Genomic DNA, 20,053 nt, shown 5'->3' with positions numbered 1-20,053 from the left:
AAAAGACAAGCCGTGACGTAAGGCGGCTAGAGACAGCCGCAGTCGGCGCATAACAGACTGGTCACCCGCGGTGGATGTCGGGACGGTGGAGGAAACCCGGAGTCCGCCGACGAGGCCGGCGTCGCCCCTAACGGGTCCGAGCCTCCTCGGCGGGAGGGGAAGGCGGGCGGCGCCCGAAGAGAAAGCCGCCGGCAAGAGGGACGGGTTGTGGCTGACGAGTCTGCCGCGGTAAAGGAGAAGGCAGATCGCAGCCGGCTTGTAGTGGCCAGCCGTCCCTCTGAAGACTCCAACTCCCAGGAGCCTGTGCGCGACAGCGGAACACGTGCCTGAAGGCGACGTGCTCATTGGTTCCCGGCCGGAAGGTAAGCTCAACGCGGAAGCGAAAATGCAGCCGGCCGTGATAACTAACTGTTTAGACTTACAGGGTCTCGAGAAATACCTCGAGCCCCTGCACCGTTTCTTGCAGGGTGTCGAAGAGCTGAAGGAACGTGTGGAGGAACTAGGAGCGACGGCAGCAGCACCTGTGAAGGCGCTGAAGGATTTTGTGCAGCGGCTGGAAGCTCCGGAGATGGTCGATGCGGGAGTACAGGTGAGTCCCTCCCGTCGTAGAGATAAGGGGACACAGTGCGATCGGGCACCGCAGAGAATGAGTAGCGCTGTCAAAGCACTGTGTACCCGACAAGAGACTGGGGCACGATGACTGAATGGTCGGGGACTGGAGCAAACAGCCCGGGGCATGCGCGTGGCGTGGCTTTCCGGCGCAGTACGGCTCACCAGGACCCGACCGGTCTTAAGTGCGGGGTAGCGCCGGTGGTAGGAGTGCCGGGGGATGCGCCGCTCGTGCCGGTGCAGCTGAATAGTGCTGTGCATCGGTGCGGGACGGTGCAAATGACGCCGACTCCCAGTAAAAGGAAGGTAGCGGGAATGCAGACAGCAAAGAGGCTCTCTCCTTTCCATAGAGAGCCTCAGGCTGAGCGCAAGCCCCACATTAAGCGGGAGATCCCCAAAAGGAATGGTGGGTCTCCCAACAGGATAGAAAGAAGGCTTGAGGGCAGCCAAGCGGCCGTAATGCCCTCCCTGGCAGGTGAAGGGGCGGAGTCGACGCTGACGGAGTTCCCGAGGTGTTTTTGGTCCCGCAGAGGGAAGCAACCAGGAGGGCTTGCCGGTGCTATAGTTGCCGGCAACCGGCCACGAGAGCGCCATTGTCCCCGGGAGACCGGAGGTACACCGCCCCCCAAGGTTCGCTCGGGACAGGGACAACTATATATACACACATATACATATATATATATATATATATATATATATATATATATATATATATATATATATATATATATATATATATATATATATATATATATATATATATATATATATATATATATATATATATATATATATATATATATATATATATATATATATATATATATATATATATATATATATATATATATATGCATATATATATATATATTTTGTTCACATATATATACAGTCATGTGAAAACATTAGGACACCCTTTGAAAGCATGTGGTTTTTGTAACATTTTTAATAAATGGTTATTTCATCTCCGTTTCAACAATACAGAGAGATTAAAGTAATCCAACTAAACAAAGAAAACTGAAGAAAAGTCTTTTCAAGATCTTCTGTAAATGTCATTCTACAAAATGCCTATTCTAACTGAGGAAAAGATAGGACACCCTTGCCCCTAATAGCGAGTGTTACCTCCTTTGGCTGAAATAACTGCAGTGAGACGGTTCTTGTAGCCATCTACCAGTCTTCGACATCGGTCTGAGGAAATTTTACCCCACTCCTCAATGCAGAACTTTTTCAGCTGTGAGATGTTTGAGGGTTTCTTGCACGTACAGCCCTTTTCAAGTCACCCCACAGCATCTCAATGGGATTCAAATCTGGACTTTGACTTGGCCATTCCAGGACTCTCCATTTCTTCTTTTCAGCCAATCTTTGGTTGATTTACTAGTATGTTTTGGGTCATTGTCATGTTGCATGGTCCAGTTCCGCTTCAGCTTTAATTTTCTAACTGATGGTCTCACATGTTCTTCAAGCACCTTCTGATACACAGTAGAATTCATCGTGGATTCTATGATGGTGAGCTGACCAGGTCCTGCTGCAGCAAAGCAGCCCCAAACCATGACACTTCCACCTCCATGCTTCACAGTTGGTATGAGGTTCTTTTCTTGGAATGCTGTGTTTGGTTTACGCAAACATGTCCTCTGCTGTTGTGTCCAAATAATTCAATTTTGGACTCATCTGTCCAAAGAACATTATTCCAGAAGTCCTGGTCTTTGTCAACTTTATCTCTGGCAAATGTCAGTCTGGCCTCGATGTTTCTCTTGGAAAGCAAAGGTTTCCTCCTTGCACACCTCCCATGCAAGTTAAACTTGTACAGTCTCTTTCTGATTGTAGAGGCATGTACTTCTACATCAACAGTAGCCAGAGCCTGCTGTAGTTCTCGAGATGACACTTTAGGGTTTTGGAGACCTCTTTTAGCATCTTGCGGTCTGCTCTTGGGGTGAACTTGCTGGGGCGACCAGTCCTGGGCATGTTGGCAGTTGTTTTGAAAGCCCTCCACTTGTAGACTATCTTCCGGACAGTGGAATGGCTGATTTCAAAATCTTTTGAGATCTTTTAAATCCCTTCCCAGACTCATAGGCTGCTACAATCTTTTTCTGAAGTCCTCTGACAGCTCTTTGTTCTCACCATGGTGCTCACTCTCACTTCAACAGTCAGGAGCACACCAAACTAAATGTCTGAGGTTTAAATAGGGCAAGCCTCATTCAACATGCAGAGTAACGATCTACTAATTATGTGCACCTGGTGTGATATACCTGTGTGAGATCTGATCAAGGCCGGATGACGCGTCCTCCTGGAGGAGGACGTCCCTTTCGGGGCCGGACGCTCCGCCCCAGAAGTCGCCACTAAGGGGGGGGAACTGTGGAAGACTGCCGGTTCCGAGGCCGTCCGCACCCCCAGGCCGACAGGAGGAGCTCTCCAGACAGCGGATTGTGCTCCGAGGTCCAGCAGGGCCTTATGGACTCTGTGGTGTTTATTCACAGCCCTGCTGGATACCTTGGGCCACCAGGAGTCGCTGTGGGGGACTTATCGGCTCTGTTGTGCCTTATGACCCGGGAGTACGTCACGGTCACGTGACAGGAAGATATGGCGTGCTCCCCGGGTTGAAGTAATGGACTTATTGCCCTGACCCGGAAGGAGTAGGGAACTGTGGACTCCTGGGACAGGAACACCTCCGGGTCAGGGGCTATAAAGGACGCTGCCTCAGTCCAGACACTGAGCTCTGCTGGGTGGGAGAGGAGCAAAGTGTCTGGGCGAGGAGGAGAGGTTATAGCGAGTTAATAGTAGTGGTTTGTTTAGAGTGTGTTTGTTCAGTAGTGTGGAAGGTGCTTGGTGCACTGAGAAAATAATAAAAGGTCTTGGACTGTTACCGGTGTCAGGAGTCGCATACCTGAGGGTTCGAGTGTGCACTACTGCCCCCTACTGCCACAATATATATATATATATATATGCATATATATATATTTATATATGCATATATATATATATATATATACATATCATATATATACTGTATATATATATATATATATATATATATATATATATATATATATATATATATATATATATACATATATATATATATATATATATATATATATATATATATATATATATATATACAGTGGTGTGAAAACTATTTGCCCCTTCCTGATTTCTTATTCTTTTGCATATTTGTCACACAAAATGTTTCTGATCATCAAACACATTTAACCATTAGTCAAATATAACACAAGTAAACACAAAATGCAGTTTTTAAATGATGGTTTTATTATTTAGGGAGAAAAAAATCCAAACCTACATGGCCCTGTGTGAAAAAGTAATTGCCCCCTGAACCTAATAACTGGTTGGGCCAACCTTAGCAGCAATAACTGCAATCAAGTGTTTGCGATAACTTGCAATGAGTCTTTTACAGCGCTCTGGAGGAATTTTGGCCCACTCATCTTTGCAGAATTGTTGTAATTCAGCTTTATTTGAGGGTTTTCTAGCATGAACCGCCTTTTTAAGGTCATGCCATAGCATCTCAATTGGATTCAGGTCAGGACTTTGACTAGGCCACTCCAAAGTCTTCGCTTTGTTTTTCTTCAGCCATTCAGAGGTGGATTTGCTGGTGTGTTTTGGGTCATTGTCCTGTTGCAGCACCCAAGATCGCTTCAGCTTGAGTTGACGAACAGATGGCGGACATTCTCCTTCAGGATTTTTGGTAGACAGTAAAATTCATGGTTCCATCTATCACAGCAAGCCTTCCAGGTCCTGAAGCAGCAAAACAACCCCAGACCATCATACTACCACCACCATATTTTACTGTTGGTATGATGTTCTTTTCTGAAATGCTGTGTTCCTTTTACGCCAGATGTAATGGGACATTTGCCTTCCAAAAGTTCAATTTTGTCTCATCTGTCCACAAGGTATTTTCCCAAAAGTCTTGGCAATCATTGAGATGTTTCTTAGCAAAATTGAGACGAGTCCTAATGTTCTTTTGCTTAACAGTGGTTTGCGTCTTGGAAATCTGCCATGCAGGCCATTTTTGCCCAGTCTCTTTCTTATGGTGGATTTGTGAACACTGACCTTAATTGAGGCAAGTGAGGCCTGCCGTTCTTTAGACGTTGTTCTGGGGTCTTTTGTGACCTCTCGAATGAGTCGTCTCTGCGCTCTTTGGGTAATTTTGGTCGGCCGGCCACTCCTGGGAAGGTTCACCACTGTTCCATGTTTTTGCCATTTGTGGATAATGGCTGTCACTGTGGTTCGATGGAGTCCCAAAGCTTTAGAAATGGCTTTATAACCTTTACCAGACTGATAGATCTCAATTACTTCTGTTCTCATTTGTTCCTGAATTTCTTTGGATCTTGGCATGATGTCTAGCTTTTGAGGTGCTTTTGGTCTACTTCTCTGTGTCAGGCAGCTCCTATTTAAGTGATTTCTTGATTGAAACAGGTGTGGCAGTAATCAGGCCTGGGGTGGCTACGGAAATTGAACTCAGGTGTGATACACCACAGTTAGGTTATTTTTAACAAGGGGCAATTACTTTCTCACACAGGGCCATGTAGGTTTGGATTTTTTCTCCCTAAATAATAAAACCATCATTTAAAAACTGCATTTTGTGTTTACTTGTGTTATATTTGACTAATAGTTAAATGTGTTTGATGATCAGAAACATTTTGTGTGACAAACATGCAAAAGAATAAGAAATCAGGAAGGGGGCAAATAGTTTTTCACACCACTGTATATATATATAATTTTGTTTACACGTGGACAAAATTGTTGGCACCCTTCAGTCAATGAAAGAAAAACTCAAAATGGTCACAGAAAGAACTTTTTTTTTTTTTTAATTTTTATTTATTTATTTTATTACAATCAATACATAGCAATCAAGTTTTTACAAAAAAAAGAATTATGCTAAGAACAGATCGATCCCCACCCTTGAGAGAGAGAGCAAGCCAAACGGTGTAAAATTTAAGGCTTGTAAAAATACCTAAATTAATAAATTCTCTGTGCTTTATAAACTTATTTTAAAATATTACTGATTAGATCCTGCCATGTTTTGAAAAAGTCTGTACAGATCCTCTAACTGAGTATTTGATTTTTCCAATTTTAAATAATATAACACATCAGTTTCCCACTGACTTAAAGAGGAGAGTTTGGGTTCTTCCAGTTTATCAGAATAAGTCTGCGTGCCAACAGTGTAGTGAATGCAATCACAATTTGTTTGTCCTTCTCCACTTTAAGACCCTCTGGAAGAACCCCAAACACAGCTGTTAATGGGTTAAGAGGGATTGTGAGTCCAAGGCTGTCTGAGAGGTAATTAAAAATTTTTGTCCAGAATAATGTTAATTTGGTGCAGGCCCAGAACATGTGACCTAGTGAGGCTGGGGCTTGGTTGCAACGTTCGCAGGTTGGATCATGCCCTGGAAACATTTTGGAGAGTTTTAGTCGAGACAGATGTGCTCGATATATAATTTTGAGTTGTATAATTGTATGCTTTGCACATATGGAGCTTGAGTGAATTCTCTGCATTGCTACTTTCCACTCCTTTTCTGATTTATTAATTGAGAGATCATTTTCCCAGTGTCCTCTTGGATCTTTGAAAGGAAGGGATTGTAAAATGATTTTATATATTGTAGAGATGGAGTCTAATTCCTCAAAATTGAGCAATATTTTTCCAGCGTGGATGAGGGTGCAAGATGAGGAAAATCTGGAAGGTTCTGTTTAACAAAGTTCCTGATTTGAAGATAGTGAAAGAAATTTGTAGCTGGAATGTTAAATTTGGAATGTAATTGTTCATAGGATGCAAAGACGTTGTCTATATAAAGATCTCTAAGCAAGTTAATTCCAAATTTTTTCCAGATATTAAAACTGCATATGTTTGTGAAGGTTGAAAGAGGTGGTTCTTTTGCAGGGGTGCCACAGAAAGAAGCTTCTCCGGGGTGCCACAGAAAGAAGCTTCTCCGTCTTAAAATGCTTTCTACATTGGTTCCAGATTCTAAGTGAGTGGAGCACAATTGGGTTATTAGTGTATTGCCGATAACGTGTGTTTATTGGAGCGCAGAGCAGGGAATACAAAGAAGTACTGCAGGATTTTACTTCTATTGCGGTCCATGCCTGTATATGTTCTTCTATTTGTGTCCAGGTTCTTATCGACTGTATATTTGCCGCCTAGTAATAAAACTGGAAGTTAGGTAGAGCCATGCCGCCTTCTGCCTTTTGTCTTTGTAGGGTCGCTCTTTTGATGCGTGGATGTTTAGAATTCCAAATAAAATGAGGTTATTGTTGAATCTAATTGCTTAAAGAACGATTTATTAATGTATATTGGTATGTTTTGAAATAAAAAAAGGAGCTTAGGAAGAATATTCATCTTAACAGTGTTAATTCTTCCAGCTAGTGTGAGATGAAGGGTTGACCATCTATGCAAGTCTTGTTTAATTTTTTCCATGCAGACGACGAAATTTTGTTGATAGAAAGAACTTTAATCTGCCAAAAGTAATAATAAATAAAAATTCTATGAAATTTAACCAATGAAAGTCAGACATTGATTTTTAACCATGCTTCAACAGAATTATTTAAAAAAATAAACTCATGAAACAGGCCTGGACAAAAATGATGGTACCCCTAACTTAATATTTTGTTGCACAACCTTTTGAGGCAATCACTGCAATCAAACGATTCCTGTAACTGTCAATGAGACTTCTGCACTTCTCAGCAGGTATTTTGGCCCACTCCTCATGAGCAAACTGCTCCAGTTGTCTCAGGTTTGAAGGGTGCCTTTTCCAGATGGCATGTTTCAGCTCTTTCCAAATTTGCTCAATAGGATTGAGGTCCGGGCTCATAGAAGGCCACGTTATTATAGTCCAATGTTTTCCTCTTAGCCATTCTTGGGTGTTTTTAGCTGTGTGTTTTGGGTCATTGTCCTGTTGCAAGACCCATGACCTGCGACTGAGACCAAGCTTTCTGACACTGGCTAGAACATTTCTCTCTAGAATCCCTTGATAGTCTTGAGATTTCATTGTACCCTGCACAGATTCAAGACACCCTGTGCCAGATGCAGCAAAGCAGCCCCAGAACATAACAGAGCCTCCTCCATGTTTCACAGAAGGGACAGTGTTCTTTTCTTGATATGCTTCATTTTTCCGTCTGTGAACATAGAGCTGATGTGCCTTGGCAAAAAGTTCAATTTTTGTCTCATCTGTCCATAGGACATTCTCCCAGAATCTTTGTGGCTTGTCCACATGTAGTTTGGCAAATTCCAGTCTGGCTTTTTTATGATTTGTTTTCAACAATGGTGTCCTCCTTGGTCGTCTCCCATGAAGTCCACTTTGGCTCAAACAACGACGGATGGTGCGATCTGACACTGATGTTCCTTGAGCTTGAAGTTCACCTTGGATCTCTTTAGAAGTTTTTCTGGGCTCTTTTGTTACCATTCAGTATTATCCGTCTCTTTGATTTGTCATCAATTTTCCTCCTGCGGCCATGTCCAGGGAGGTTGGCTACAGTCCCATGGATCTTAAATTTCTGAATAATATGTGCAACTGTAGTCACAGGAACATCAAGCTGCTTCGAGATGGTCTTATAGCCTTTACCTTTGACATGCTTGTCTATAATTTTCTTTCTAATCTCCTGAGACAACTCTTTCCTTCGCTTCCTCTGGTCCATGTTGAGTGTGGTACACACCATGTCACCAAACAACACAGTGACTACCTGGAGCCCTATATATAGGTCCACTGACTTATTACAAGATTGTGGACACCTGTGATGCTAATTGGCGGACACACCTTGGATTAACATGTCCCTTTGGTCACATTATTTTCAGTCTTTTCTAGGGGTACCATCATTTTTGTCCAGGCCTGTTTCATGAGTTTATTTTTTTTAAATAATTCTGTTGAAGCATGGTTGAAAATCAATGTCTGACTTTCATTGGTTAAATTTCATAGAATTTTTATTTATTATTACTTTTGTCAGATTAAAGTTATTTCTGTGACCATTTTGAGTTTTTCTTTCATTTTCTTTCATTGACTGAAGGGTACCAACAATTTTGTCCATATACATGAAAGAAAAGTAATGAGACTGATTTTTATTTACCAAAGTTTTTATTTTTTTCAAACATCAATGTTATCCCCTTCAAAGTAGTTCCCTTGGGCAGCTACACACTGATGGAGACGTTGTTCCCACTGTTGGTAGCAGCGCTGGAAGTCTTCAACCGGTATGGTCTTCAGCATGTCCGTTACACTCTTTTGGATGTTTTCTAAAGTCCCGAAATGACTTCCTTTGATGACATTTTTCAGTTTAGGAAAAAGGAAAAAGTCACACGGACTGAGGTCAGGTGAATAAGGGGGTTGGGGAACCACAGGAATGCCTTTTGAGGTCAAAAATTCTGTTATGGAGAGGGCAGTTTTTCTGCACCACTTTGGCACAGACCTTTCGCATGTGCAAATGTTAAGTCAAAATTTGATGAAAGGTAAATCTGTTCAAATTTAAATGTTTACTCAACATTCTTAATGTTAAACGACGGTCTGATCTCACAAGAGTGTTCACACGTTCAATGTTTTCATTGGTTTTCGAAGTTGAAGTCCTCCCTGAACGGTGTTCATCTTTAACGTGTTTTCTGCCTTCCAAAAATGATTTGTGCCAGCAAAAAACTTCAGCTCGGGATAAAGAATGTTCCCCATAGGCCTGTTTTAACTTTTCAAACGTCACACTTGCCGTTTAATGGCACAACGTTGCTCCAAATTCCGCTGTTCCATTTTGCGTGACGCACAACCAAAAACACTACTTCGCTAATAGCAGTCACAAAAATCACGTAGTTAACGGAAGGAGTTGAAACTCGCACTGAGCTATGGGAGGGTACTGATACACGTGCTCTATCAAGGATAACAGCGCAGAGTTGCCAGATCGCTTGCAGTGTTGCCAGTCTCATTACTTTTCTGCCATACCTCGTACACGACGGTAAATGGGTTGCGAAACAACTCAAAATTCTTTTTTTGTTCTTCAAAGTCACCAAAGCGCCGTGCGAACTCGGTGCGCAGTGCGCTCAGTTTATCAGCAAAGTGCGTATTTGGGAACACCGTAGTGCTGACTTGGTTCAACATTACTTGGCAACAGGGAAAGTGGGGCAAGTTGCACTGGTGCATTTGTGTCTCCCATAAAAGTAGCTTCACTTGAAATCACTTTGTGATTTTGCACGGGTAAAAACGTCTGCTGAAGTGTCAGATTCTTCTATAACTCTTCTGCTTTCTGTATCTTGTGCATTGCATTCAGGTCTTTCAGGTTATCTTGATGTTTTGTCTCATAGTGCCATCTTAGATAAAATTCTGTAATTACAGCCACATTAGCTCCACAAATGAGACACACGGGTTTACCGGCAATGTCAGTAAACATATACTCAGCCTCCCATCGGTTTTTAAAGGCTCTATGTTGAGAATCACCTTTTCTCTTCGGCATCGTGTGGGCTAACTTGCAGCATTATAAGCTAGACTTGATTAACGCGGTAAGTGTTCGGCAAGGCAGCTGAAGCGCTGCATTATGGGATCTGTAGTTTATTGTGTTACCAGCGCTTCATATCCCCGGGCCATTAATAACAATAATATATAAAATGATCTCGCGGGCGGATATAATTACACGCCGGGCCGGATGTGGCCTGCGGGCCTTGAGTTTGACACATATGGACTAAATAGAACTTGAAAAGATATATTTTTTTCAAATGTGATTGCGCAATTCAGATCGAGTTGACGCGCACTACAGTACATCAAGCCCGTGTGCTATTGTGGTTTTGCCAGCGTGCCTCAATAAGTTACCCTCCCCTCGCTCTTACTTTTTTACCGTTCATTTAATGAATACACAGTATGGCTTTACCAAAACAATCATTGATCGCGAATAAAGTATCCATTATTCATAAAGCTTCAATTGGTGATCTTTCTGCGTTAACCGTATATTTTTTCATACGTCTCAAATCAAGGGGATGTGAGGCTAAAATGAATCGGGAAGCGCACGTACATACTCAGTGCATCCCCGCTCGGGAATCGAACCTTGGACGCCGGCGCTAGAGGCGAAGCCTCTACTATTGCGCCACGGCGTGTGGTTTGTCTATTTGAGCGTAGCAGAGTAATTCGGTTTTTGTTCAGCACTCTTTGGAACTGTTGCTTTTTGTCTGCACACTGCGTCAGTTCACTTGAGCCGCTGAATATTGTTTTATATGTCACTCGCTCGCTTCTAATTGTTTTGCTGCCTTCGTAATTATATAATGTATGTTTTCTTCAGCAGTTTTTGGAGCTCTTCCTGGTTTTCTACATACTGCGTAATTACATGGGAGGCGTGATGATGTCACACGAAACTCCGCACCCATGGCTTTCGAGCTCAACTCCATTACAGTAAATGGAGAAAAATAGCTTCTAGTTATGACCATTATGCATAGAATTTCGAAATGAAACCTGGCCAACTTTTCTAAGGAAGCTGTAAGGAATGAACCTGCCAAATTTCAGCCTTTTTTGGTCTTATGGTGAGATGAGACCAAAATCCAACTACTTGGCCTCAATACCAAACGGTACACCTGGTGGAAATCCAATGCAGCTCACCATCCACAACACACCATACATACAGTAAATCATGGACGTGGCAACATCCTGTTGTGTAGGTGTTTCTCTGCTGCAAGACCTGGGGCTCTTGTTAGGGTAGAAGGACAAATGGATGGGGCAAAATACCGTCAAATTCTTGAAGAAAACCTGCTACCCTCTGCCAGAAAGTTGAAGATGGCCAGAATGTTCACCTTTCAACACAACAACCTAAAGCACATAGCAAAATTGACAATACAGTGGCTGAAGGAGAAAAAGGTGAATGTTCTCGTGTGGCCCAGTCAGAGCCCATACCTAAATCTCATTGAAAATCTGCGGAAAGATTTGAAGCTAGCAGTCCATCAACACTCACCAATTTGACCAAACTTGAACAGTTCTGTAAAGAACAGTGGGCAAATATTGCTCAATCTAGATGTGCAAAGCTGATAAGAGAAGTATCCTAACAGACTCAAGGCTGTCATTAAAGTAAAAGGTGGTTCAACAAAACATTGACATTGGGGGGGTGATCCTTTATTAATCTCAGTATGTCTTGTTTTTGATTTTTTATCATTTTTCTGAACTGTAGCTGTGATATATATCTCATATTTAATCAGTAAAAATTCCAAATTAAAGTGTAACACAAATAATTACTTTTTTTAAAACAAAATATTACTTCTGCCATTATTGTTAAATTGTGGGTCTGCTGTACTAATAAAACAAAAGTTCAGTGGGTATGTAAAATCAAAGCAGATAAAATCTTAAATGACATTAATATAAGAATAACACGTTAATGTGAACACAGCATCATAAATGTAACAATACATGGCAAGCTCAAGACATATTCAGAATGTAACACATTGTTGCATGTGGCTGCCCTTGTGTCATTTATAAAAAGGTGAAGAATAGACATATAGCACCATTGAATCAAAAAAGAACATTCTCCAAGTACTTTCAAGTTTCCTGTATGCTAGCTGACACAGTATTTGCACTGTCACGCACGCACACATAAGGAGCCACTTAAAGACCCGACGAGCAACATAGTATATCGTGCCAGGGGACAAAGGCGAGGTACTAACCTCTCTTTCTTTATCTCCACAGAAAAACCGAAGCAATGCCACCTTGAGTTTATCCGGACTCTCTAACCATGTGCTATTCCTTCCTTCCCTCTGGTCCACTGCTGATGATGTCATGACTCCCATCCATCACCACGGTTCCTTCCCAGTATTCCATCTGCCTGTTTCCGGTCTCACCCCATAATTTGTCCCTGCACACCATTTCATGTTGTCTGTTGTAATGTTTGTGAGCAATAACTGAACTTCTAAAACCACAGTATATGGGTCCGGAAACCCCAAACCTTTATGATTGTTTGTCTTTCTTATTACAGCACATATCAGGCAGTTACCCGTTACCTATATAAGATATGGCAATATTACAACACCATAGTCGCCATAGTATGCACAGTGTGTACTTTTAGCATAAATGCGAAGGATACTCAATCTGTAAATGTAACTTGTGGCCAAGGCACCAACGTCTAGTTCAGTCACTGAGAGCAACAATATTCCTATCTTTGTCCTGTTATTTGTAATCATGTAAGCTTGCTGCCCATGTTGCCGATGTGTCTCTCAGTCCTTATGCAGTTGCGCCTCTGTTTTTGAGGTAAGTATGGTATTTGGAAGTGTCTGCTTTTCAGTGCAACTTCTTCAATATAATGAACTGTTGTGCTCAGACATGCTTTAATAGTTCTGGTTTACCACAAATTAGTTGAGGTTGCATAAAATGTGACTTGTTCCAGATCCATTGTAATTCCTGCCTAACATTTGGAATAAAGTAAAGACAACACAACTTTGGAAAATAATTGTGGGAGGGAATAACTCTCTTAACCAGTGGTAGTTTGTAATGTGGGGCACATCTACACAGAAGGCAGTTACTGTATCATCACTTTCTGCGATTAGTAGATTACGCCAATCATAACTGCAATTGCGATTAACAAATGATAAATTGTGCAGCCCTACTTTTGCGCTGTCAGTAAACCATCTTTTAATCTGATAAATTACATAACTCTCTTGGCAATTTATTCCATTACAGCTTGATAAAAATTTAATAAACTATGGAAAAAACAATCATAACTGGCAAAACCTCTCCAACAACCCGTTTGGTCTTTGCCAACCATTGCATTCCTTCCAAATTACAGTCATGTGAAAACATTAGGACACCCTTTGAAAGCATGTGGTTTTTTGTAACATTTTTAATAAATGGTTATTTCATCTCCGTTTCAACAATACAGAGAGATTAAAGTAATCCAACTAAACAAAGAAAACTGAAGAAAAGTCTTTTCAAGATCTTCTGTAAATGTCATTCTACAAAAATGCCTATTCTAACTGAGGAAAAAGATAGGACACCCTTGCCCCTAATAGCGAGTGTTACCTCCTTTGGCTGAAATAACTGCAGTGAGACGGTTCTTGTAGCCATCTACCAGTCTTCGACATCGGTCTGAGGAAATTTTACCCCACTCCTCAATGCAGAACTTTTTCAGCTGTGAGATGTTTGAGGGGTTTCTTGCACGTACAGCCCTTTTCAAGTCACCCCACAGCATCTCAATGGGATTCAAATCTGGACTTTGACTTGGCCATTCCAGGACTCTCCATTTCTTCTTTTTCAGCCAATCTTTGGTTGATTTACTAGTATGTTTTGGGTCATTGTCATGTTGCATGGTCCAGTTCCGCTTCAGCTTTAATTTTCTAACTGATGGTCTCACATGTTCTTCAAGCACCTTCTGATACACAGTAGAATTCATCGTGGATTCTATGATGGTGAGCTGACCAGGTCCTGCTGCAGCAAAGCAGCCCCAAACCATGACACTTCCACCTCCATGCTTCACAGTTGGTATGAGGTTCTTTTCTTGGAATGCTGTGTTTGTTTTCGCCAAACATGTCCTCTGCTGTTGTGTCCAAATAATTCAATTTTGGACTCATCTGTCCAAAGAACATTATTCCAGAAGTCCTGGTCTTTGTCAACTTTATCTCTGGCAAATGTCAGTCTGGCCTCGATGTTTCTCTTGGAAAGCAAAGGTTTCCTCCTTGCACACCTCCCATGCAAGTTAAACTTGTACAGTCTCTTTCTGATTGTAGAGGCATGTACTTCTACATCAACAGTAGCCAGAGCCTGCTGTAGTTCTCGAGATGACACTTTAGGGTTTTTGGAGACCTCTTTTAGCATCTTGCGGTCTGCTCTTGGGGTGAACTTGCTGGGGCGACCAGTCCTGGGCATGTTGGCAGTTGTTTTGAAAGCCCTCCACTTGTAGACTATCTTCCGGACAGTGGAATGGCTGATTTCAAAATCTTTTGAGATCTTTTAAATCCCTTCCCAGACTCATAGGCTGCTACAATCTTTTTTCTGAAGTCCTCTGACAGCTCTTTTGTTCTCACCATGGTGCTCACTCTCACTTCAACAGTCAGGAGCACACCAAACTAAATGTCTGAGGTTTAAATAGGGCAAGCCTCATTCAACATGCAGAGTAACGATCTACTAATTATGTGCACCTGGTGTGATATACCTGTGTGAGATCTGAGCCAATTTAAGAGGGAATACATGTGAGGGTGTCCTATCTTTTTCCTCAGTTAGAATAGGCATTTTTGTAGAATGACATTTACAGAAGATCTTGAAAAGACTTTTCTTCAGTTTTCTTTGTTTAGTTGGATTACTTTAATCTCTCTGTATTGTTGAAACGGAGATGAAATAACCATTTATTAAAAATGTTACAAAAAACCACATGCTTTCAAAGGGTGTCCTAATGTTTTCACATGACTGTACATTTCGACCCCTTGGACCACAAACTTCAGAAACCCCTGATTTACAGTATGATTGTTTATGTTACAAAAGAGGAGTTGCTATTGGGTGAAATAAAGGTATTTTTGGATCTTAATAAAATATACTAGCTGGCATAAGCTTTCACAATTTTTAATATTTTGGTGCAAATGAACAGGTAAACATGTGGTTACCAGATAAACAAAAACATCAGCTGTATGTCCCTAAAAACATGTTTTAAAGACATTTAATAGTGTTATGTATAAAGAAAAATAAGTATCTTATTCTGGATTTTATTATGGTTTAATTAAAGTAGTTTTAGCAAAAAAAAAAAAGTGAAGAATTTAAAAATGAAGAGTATACTTCATTAAAGGTATTGCACCTTTTAATAAATGAAATACATTTTAATTGTTATTATACATGTTAAATGTAATAATATTAATTTAAACTGGGTTTCAATGCGGCCACAACTAACATTTCAAAAGGTGTCAATGTAACTTTATTTGTAACATTATTATATTATCTTTTTATCATATTATATTGAGTCAATATTAAACCATGTATTGGATTAACTGCTGTGGGTTGTAAATTAGTAGACTATATATTGAAAATAAGACCAAGGGCTTGTTAATTTAGAATGACAAACCTCAGACAAAGTTTGACTTAAGCTTGGGCCATCCAGATGTCCTTTGTCATGACCCTTCATATGACTCTTAAGGCTGTATTGAGAACTGAATGTTTTTTCACAGCCATCACTGGGACAGAAAAAGGGTTTTTCTCCTACATGACAGGGAACACAAAAACATGACAAATATATGATTAGAATGACCATATCAGTAAAAAGCATATAAAAATGTTATTATACTGTGTGTAGATTATATACAGTATATATGAATAATTTCTCATGTAAATTTTAACACTTATATAATCCAATTCAGTTTGTGCACCAGATGCTTCTTGCGTGGAGTTTGCATATATTTCTACCAGGTGCTACGGTATCCTTTCACAGTCAAAAGACATTCAACTTAAGTAAACTGCTGTTGCTAAATTGGCCCTAGTGTCTGTAAGTGTGTGTGTTCACCCCAAGATGGACTGGCACCCTAGCTGGGGACTGTTCATGCCTTGCACCCTATGATCGCCAAGATAGGTTTTCATTTCTCCATGGCCCTGACCTGGATAAACGGGTTATGAAGATGGATGGACAATTTAATTCAGAGATGTGAAAGCTGTAATTATAGCTAGTAGTAAAATGTGCAATAGAAGAGTTTTTTCTTCTTTCTGAAGCTACTTTACCTTTGAGGAAAATGCCATGAAACCAAGCCAAATTCTTTTTTCAGTAAAGAATTGCAAAAGTTTTATAACAATGTCAGAGTGTGAGACAAGTAAAATAAAAATATATTTATTCAAAGATATTATAATCAGTTAAAATGCATTTTACTAGAACATTCAATTCAATATGTTATTCCTACAACTTATTACCTCTAAGGCATTGAATGAGATACAATTGAAACAGGTAAAACACGACATTTTAACCTTATGCTGAGCAACAGTTAACATATTAAATTCAAGTAGTCTCTGCACCTGTACTGTAGAATATTCCGTCCAATGAAAATATTCAAGAAAAAAAAATCCTAAAAGTTCCAAGCAACAAAACTTAAACTTGCACCATGCCAAGCGCTAAAATTAGTCCATGAGAATAAAGTGATCTGTAAGAAATGTGAACTTTGCTGTAGCCTCCCGCAATAGGATTTTGAATAAAATGGCTCATAGGAACAAACGTACAGCTCCTATATAATGGCTAACTGCTGAGCCACCACAATAATCTTCATTTGGCTAGATCTGCTTACATGAAGCAAGTACCCTTGCTCTATTCTGTAGATCAATCAATGCTATTCTCTAGCAATTGCTGCCTTTAAATAAAGGAAACCTCTTTCTCACTCCTGCAGTATTGCAATTCTTAAAACAAAACACAAAAGACAAACATATTCCCGAAAAGAAAGACACTCAAAGAAAGAAGTCTAAGCAATCACTGACCAACAAGGTAAACTGAAATCAAACTTTCTTAAACCATTGCTCCCCCCAACACCAAGCCAATCAAAGCAAGTCTGTCCTTCAGCCTGCAGGTAATTGGCCATGACGCCACATTTAAACTCAGCGAAGGTTATCTATACACATATAAGTATAAAAAGCTGTGCAGGCTAGAAATGGCTTGGACACACATAGACTGCCCATAAGTCACCAGTATACTGTAAATTAAACAGTAAAGTTTTCACTAATGAACCAGTTATTATTGACAGGGAAATGTGTATGCATCCTTTGTTTCTGTGTAGAAATTGGCTCCTAAAAAGCAATATTGTGGTCAAAGCAATTCCCTAAAGACTAAGAGGCAACATAAAGTGCTTTCTCTTAAAAAGAAAATATAAATCTTAAAAATTTTGAAAAGTAGCATTTAGCTTGCCAAAGTCATTAGTATAGCAAGTATTTACATAGCATTTATATTGAAATAAGTATTATAAGTAATCTAGACATAATTATATGGGTGGATGGGTATAGGCTTTATGCAAATACTATGTCTATTTTATATAAGGGACTTTTATAAATTTATAGAAGTCTTATATCTGCATCTGCAGATTTTGATATCTGTAGGGGGTTCTGGAAGCAATCCTTCACGGATGCAGAGTGCTGACTGTATATTTATATTGAAGACATCTGAAATTTAGGGAGGTAGCAGGGCTAAAAAAGGTAGAAGATTAGGACTGCCATGTTGAATTGCAGCTAGCTGAATATAAATCAAATGGATAAAAAAAACTCACTTGAAAGACAGGAACTAGAAACTGAATGAGTAAGAACAATTGGTTACATTTCTGTACTTCAATTTCAGCGATACTCTGGATATACTACAGATTAATACAGATCATCCTGGAACTTCTGTGCAATAAAAGTCCTTTTTATATTTTTATCAAACTAGCTTTGTCATTTCAGAAACATTTAATGAAAACACCCCCTTTCAGAAAACTTTTTGGGATTGATCTTTCTACCCCACTGCTGTCCTCATAGATATACAAATGTACCAGTTTTGTGGGACTAATTTTGTACAACATATTCCCAGTAGTTTGTAAGTACAAGTTTCAGAGAAACTTTTCAGTTGTAGTAATACTTATTTTGGTTGCATATGTTGACACACAGTTTCACAACATTTAATGTATAAATTCCTGCTTGATTATGGCATTCACAATGGTCTGTGTATTTAATGTCTTCAGTGTTGAAAAACAGTGAGTTGTGAGAAAAAAGGGCTCAAGTCACTTCTACTAAAGATGTGCAGTAACTGAAAATAATAATAAGTTCAATCTTAAAAGTGACCAACTCTAGCACTAAAGACAAGTATGTGCTGTAAACTTGTAAAGTCAGGCTCCACTCAGACCCTATCAACTATTCATTGACTATTTTTTTTGAGAGTAATTGTTTTCATCTAACCATACAATTAACTATAGAATAACCTTGTTTGTAAATTTAGTACTTACCATATAATTACTGAAATGCATTTTATAATAATTTTAATTTGTTTTAGACAAAGGCGACTACTAAATAGCCAATGACCGTAGTAAGCACTAATTGGACACTGCAATGAGTGCATTTACATGCACACAGAAAGCCGTAAAAAGGTGACACATTATTTATTGAATTCTGTTATTGGATGGCGAAGAGCATACTCTTCTTTGTGCCTGGCTGTGTGACGGAGTCCTGCAAAAGATCAGCATACTGATCTTTTACTGTTTGCTTCTTGCCTTACACCCAGTGCTACCAGGATAATAATAAAAAAAGGTTACTTGTTATTGTAAACGGTTATTAGACTACTTAACACACATTACTTTTAACGAGTTACCCTACTGCTCTAGAGATTGTGGTGCTGAGCTTAGCACTTATGTTCAGCTCATCAACAAAAGTTAAGCTATTTCTAAAATTGTGAGAGACAGGTTATTTCAACCAGCAGAAGGAATAATGCAATCACCCAAGAATTTCCCTCAGTAAATTGACCTTTGTGAGTGGTTCCACTGTTTTCTATCCATGGTTGCTGGAAGCATGTGCGAAGCTAACAGAATGCAATGGAAATACACAGACTAAAAATATCATTAACTATAACCTGGTTAAGGCATTACATGGTCAAAAAAAAGCTTACTTGTGGAGAAATCTCTGTTAACCTGGTTTTATTAGGGGATAATACCCTAATTTCACTAACTGGAATAAGGGTCAACATGGCATATCAAAAAACAGGTTTCTGTGAATAACCATTTTATTAAAGCATACATAAATGCACTAAATGATATTTTGTGCATATGACTGTTTACGTTAAAAAGAGATTACAGTGAATTCTAAAATAATTTAAGGCCCTTCATTTTCTGCACACTTTATTTTGTTGTATATTTCATTTTAAATAGAAAAATTTGCCATTTTTACCCATCAATCAATACTCAATATGTGAAAACATTTTCAGAAAGGTTTACAAATTTTCTTAAAAATGATAAACTGAAATATCCCATTTATGTAAGTATTCAGAACCTTCTGCATCCTGTTTGTTTTAGTTATCCTTGTGTCTAGAACTTGACTGGAGTCCACTTATGGTGAACTGAATTGATGGACATTGTTTCGAAAGGCACAAACCTATGTACCTAAAGTCCCATAATTTACACTCTATATCACGAGAAAATGTAAGCCATGAAGTACAAGGAACTCTCTGAAGACCTGAAGAATTGTGGTGTGGCAGAGACCCAAGGGTATAAAACCATTTCTAAAGCTTTGTTCCTAGAAGCATCAATAATTGTGAAATTGAACAAGTATAGAATCACAAGGACTAGAGTTGGCCATTCAGCCAAACCGAGTACCCGAGCAAGAAGTCCTCTGCTGAGATTGGAAAACATGTTGAAAGAATGACCATCTCAGCAGCATTCCATTAATCAGGCATTTATAGTAAAGTGGCCAGATGGAACCCACTCTTGAATAAGAGGCATAAAACAGTTTAAAGGAGTCTGAGAGCATGAGGAAAAAGATCCTCTGGTCTGGTGCAACAAAAATTGAATTGTTTTAGCACAACTAAAAGCACTATGTCTGAC

General features: G+C 39.8%; 1 protein-coding gene across 3 annotated transcripts in view; it reads right to left on the bottom strand.

The window, feature by feature from the left end:
- mtf1 (metal-regulatory transcription factor 1) overlaps positions 1-20,053 on the bottom strand; it is a 95,701-nt gene that overhangs the window by 15,397 nt on the left and 60,251 nt on the right. For all 3 annotated transcript variants that reach the window (XM_039739439.1, XM_039739440.1, XM_039739441.1), the window contains one exon: positions 15,592-15,725. In XM_039739439.1, the coding sequence (XP_039595373.1) occupies positions 15,592-15,725 (134 nt within the window). The remainder of the gene's footprint in view (positions 1-15,591; positions 15,726-20,053) is intronic.

The sequence above is a fragment of the Polypterus senegalus genome, chromosome 17 (assembly GCF_016835505.1).
Source record: "Polypterus senegalus isolate Bchr_013 chromosome 17, ASM1683550v1, whole genome shotgun sequence".
NCBI classification, from domain to species: domain Eukaryota; kingdom Metazoa; phylum Chordata; class Cladistia; order Polypteriformes; family Polypteridae; genus Polypterus; species Polypterus senegalus.
The sequence above is the reverse complement of the archived record's forward strand: the minus strand, read 5'-3'. Positions and strand labels throughout refer to the sequence as shown.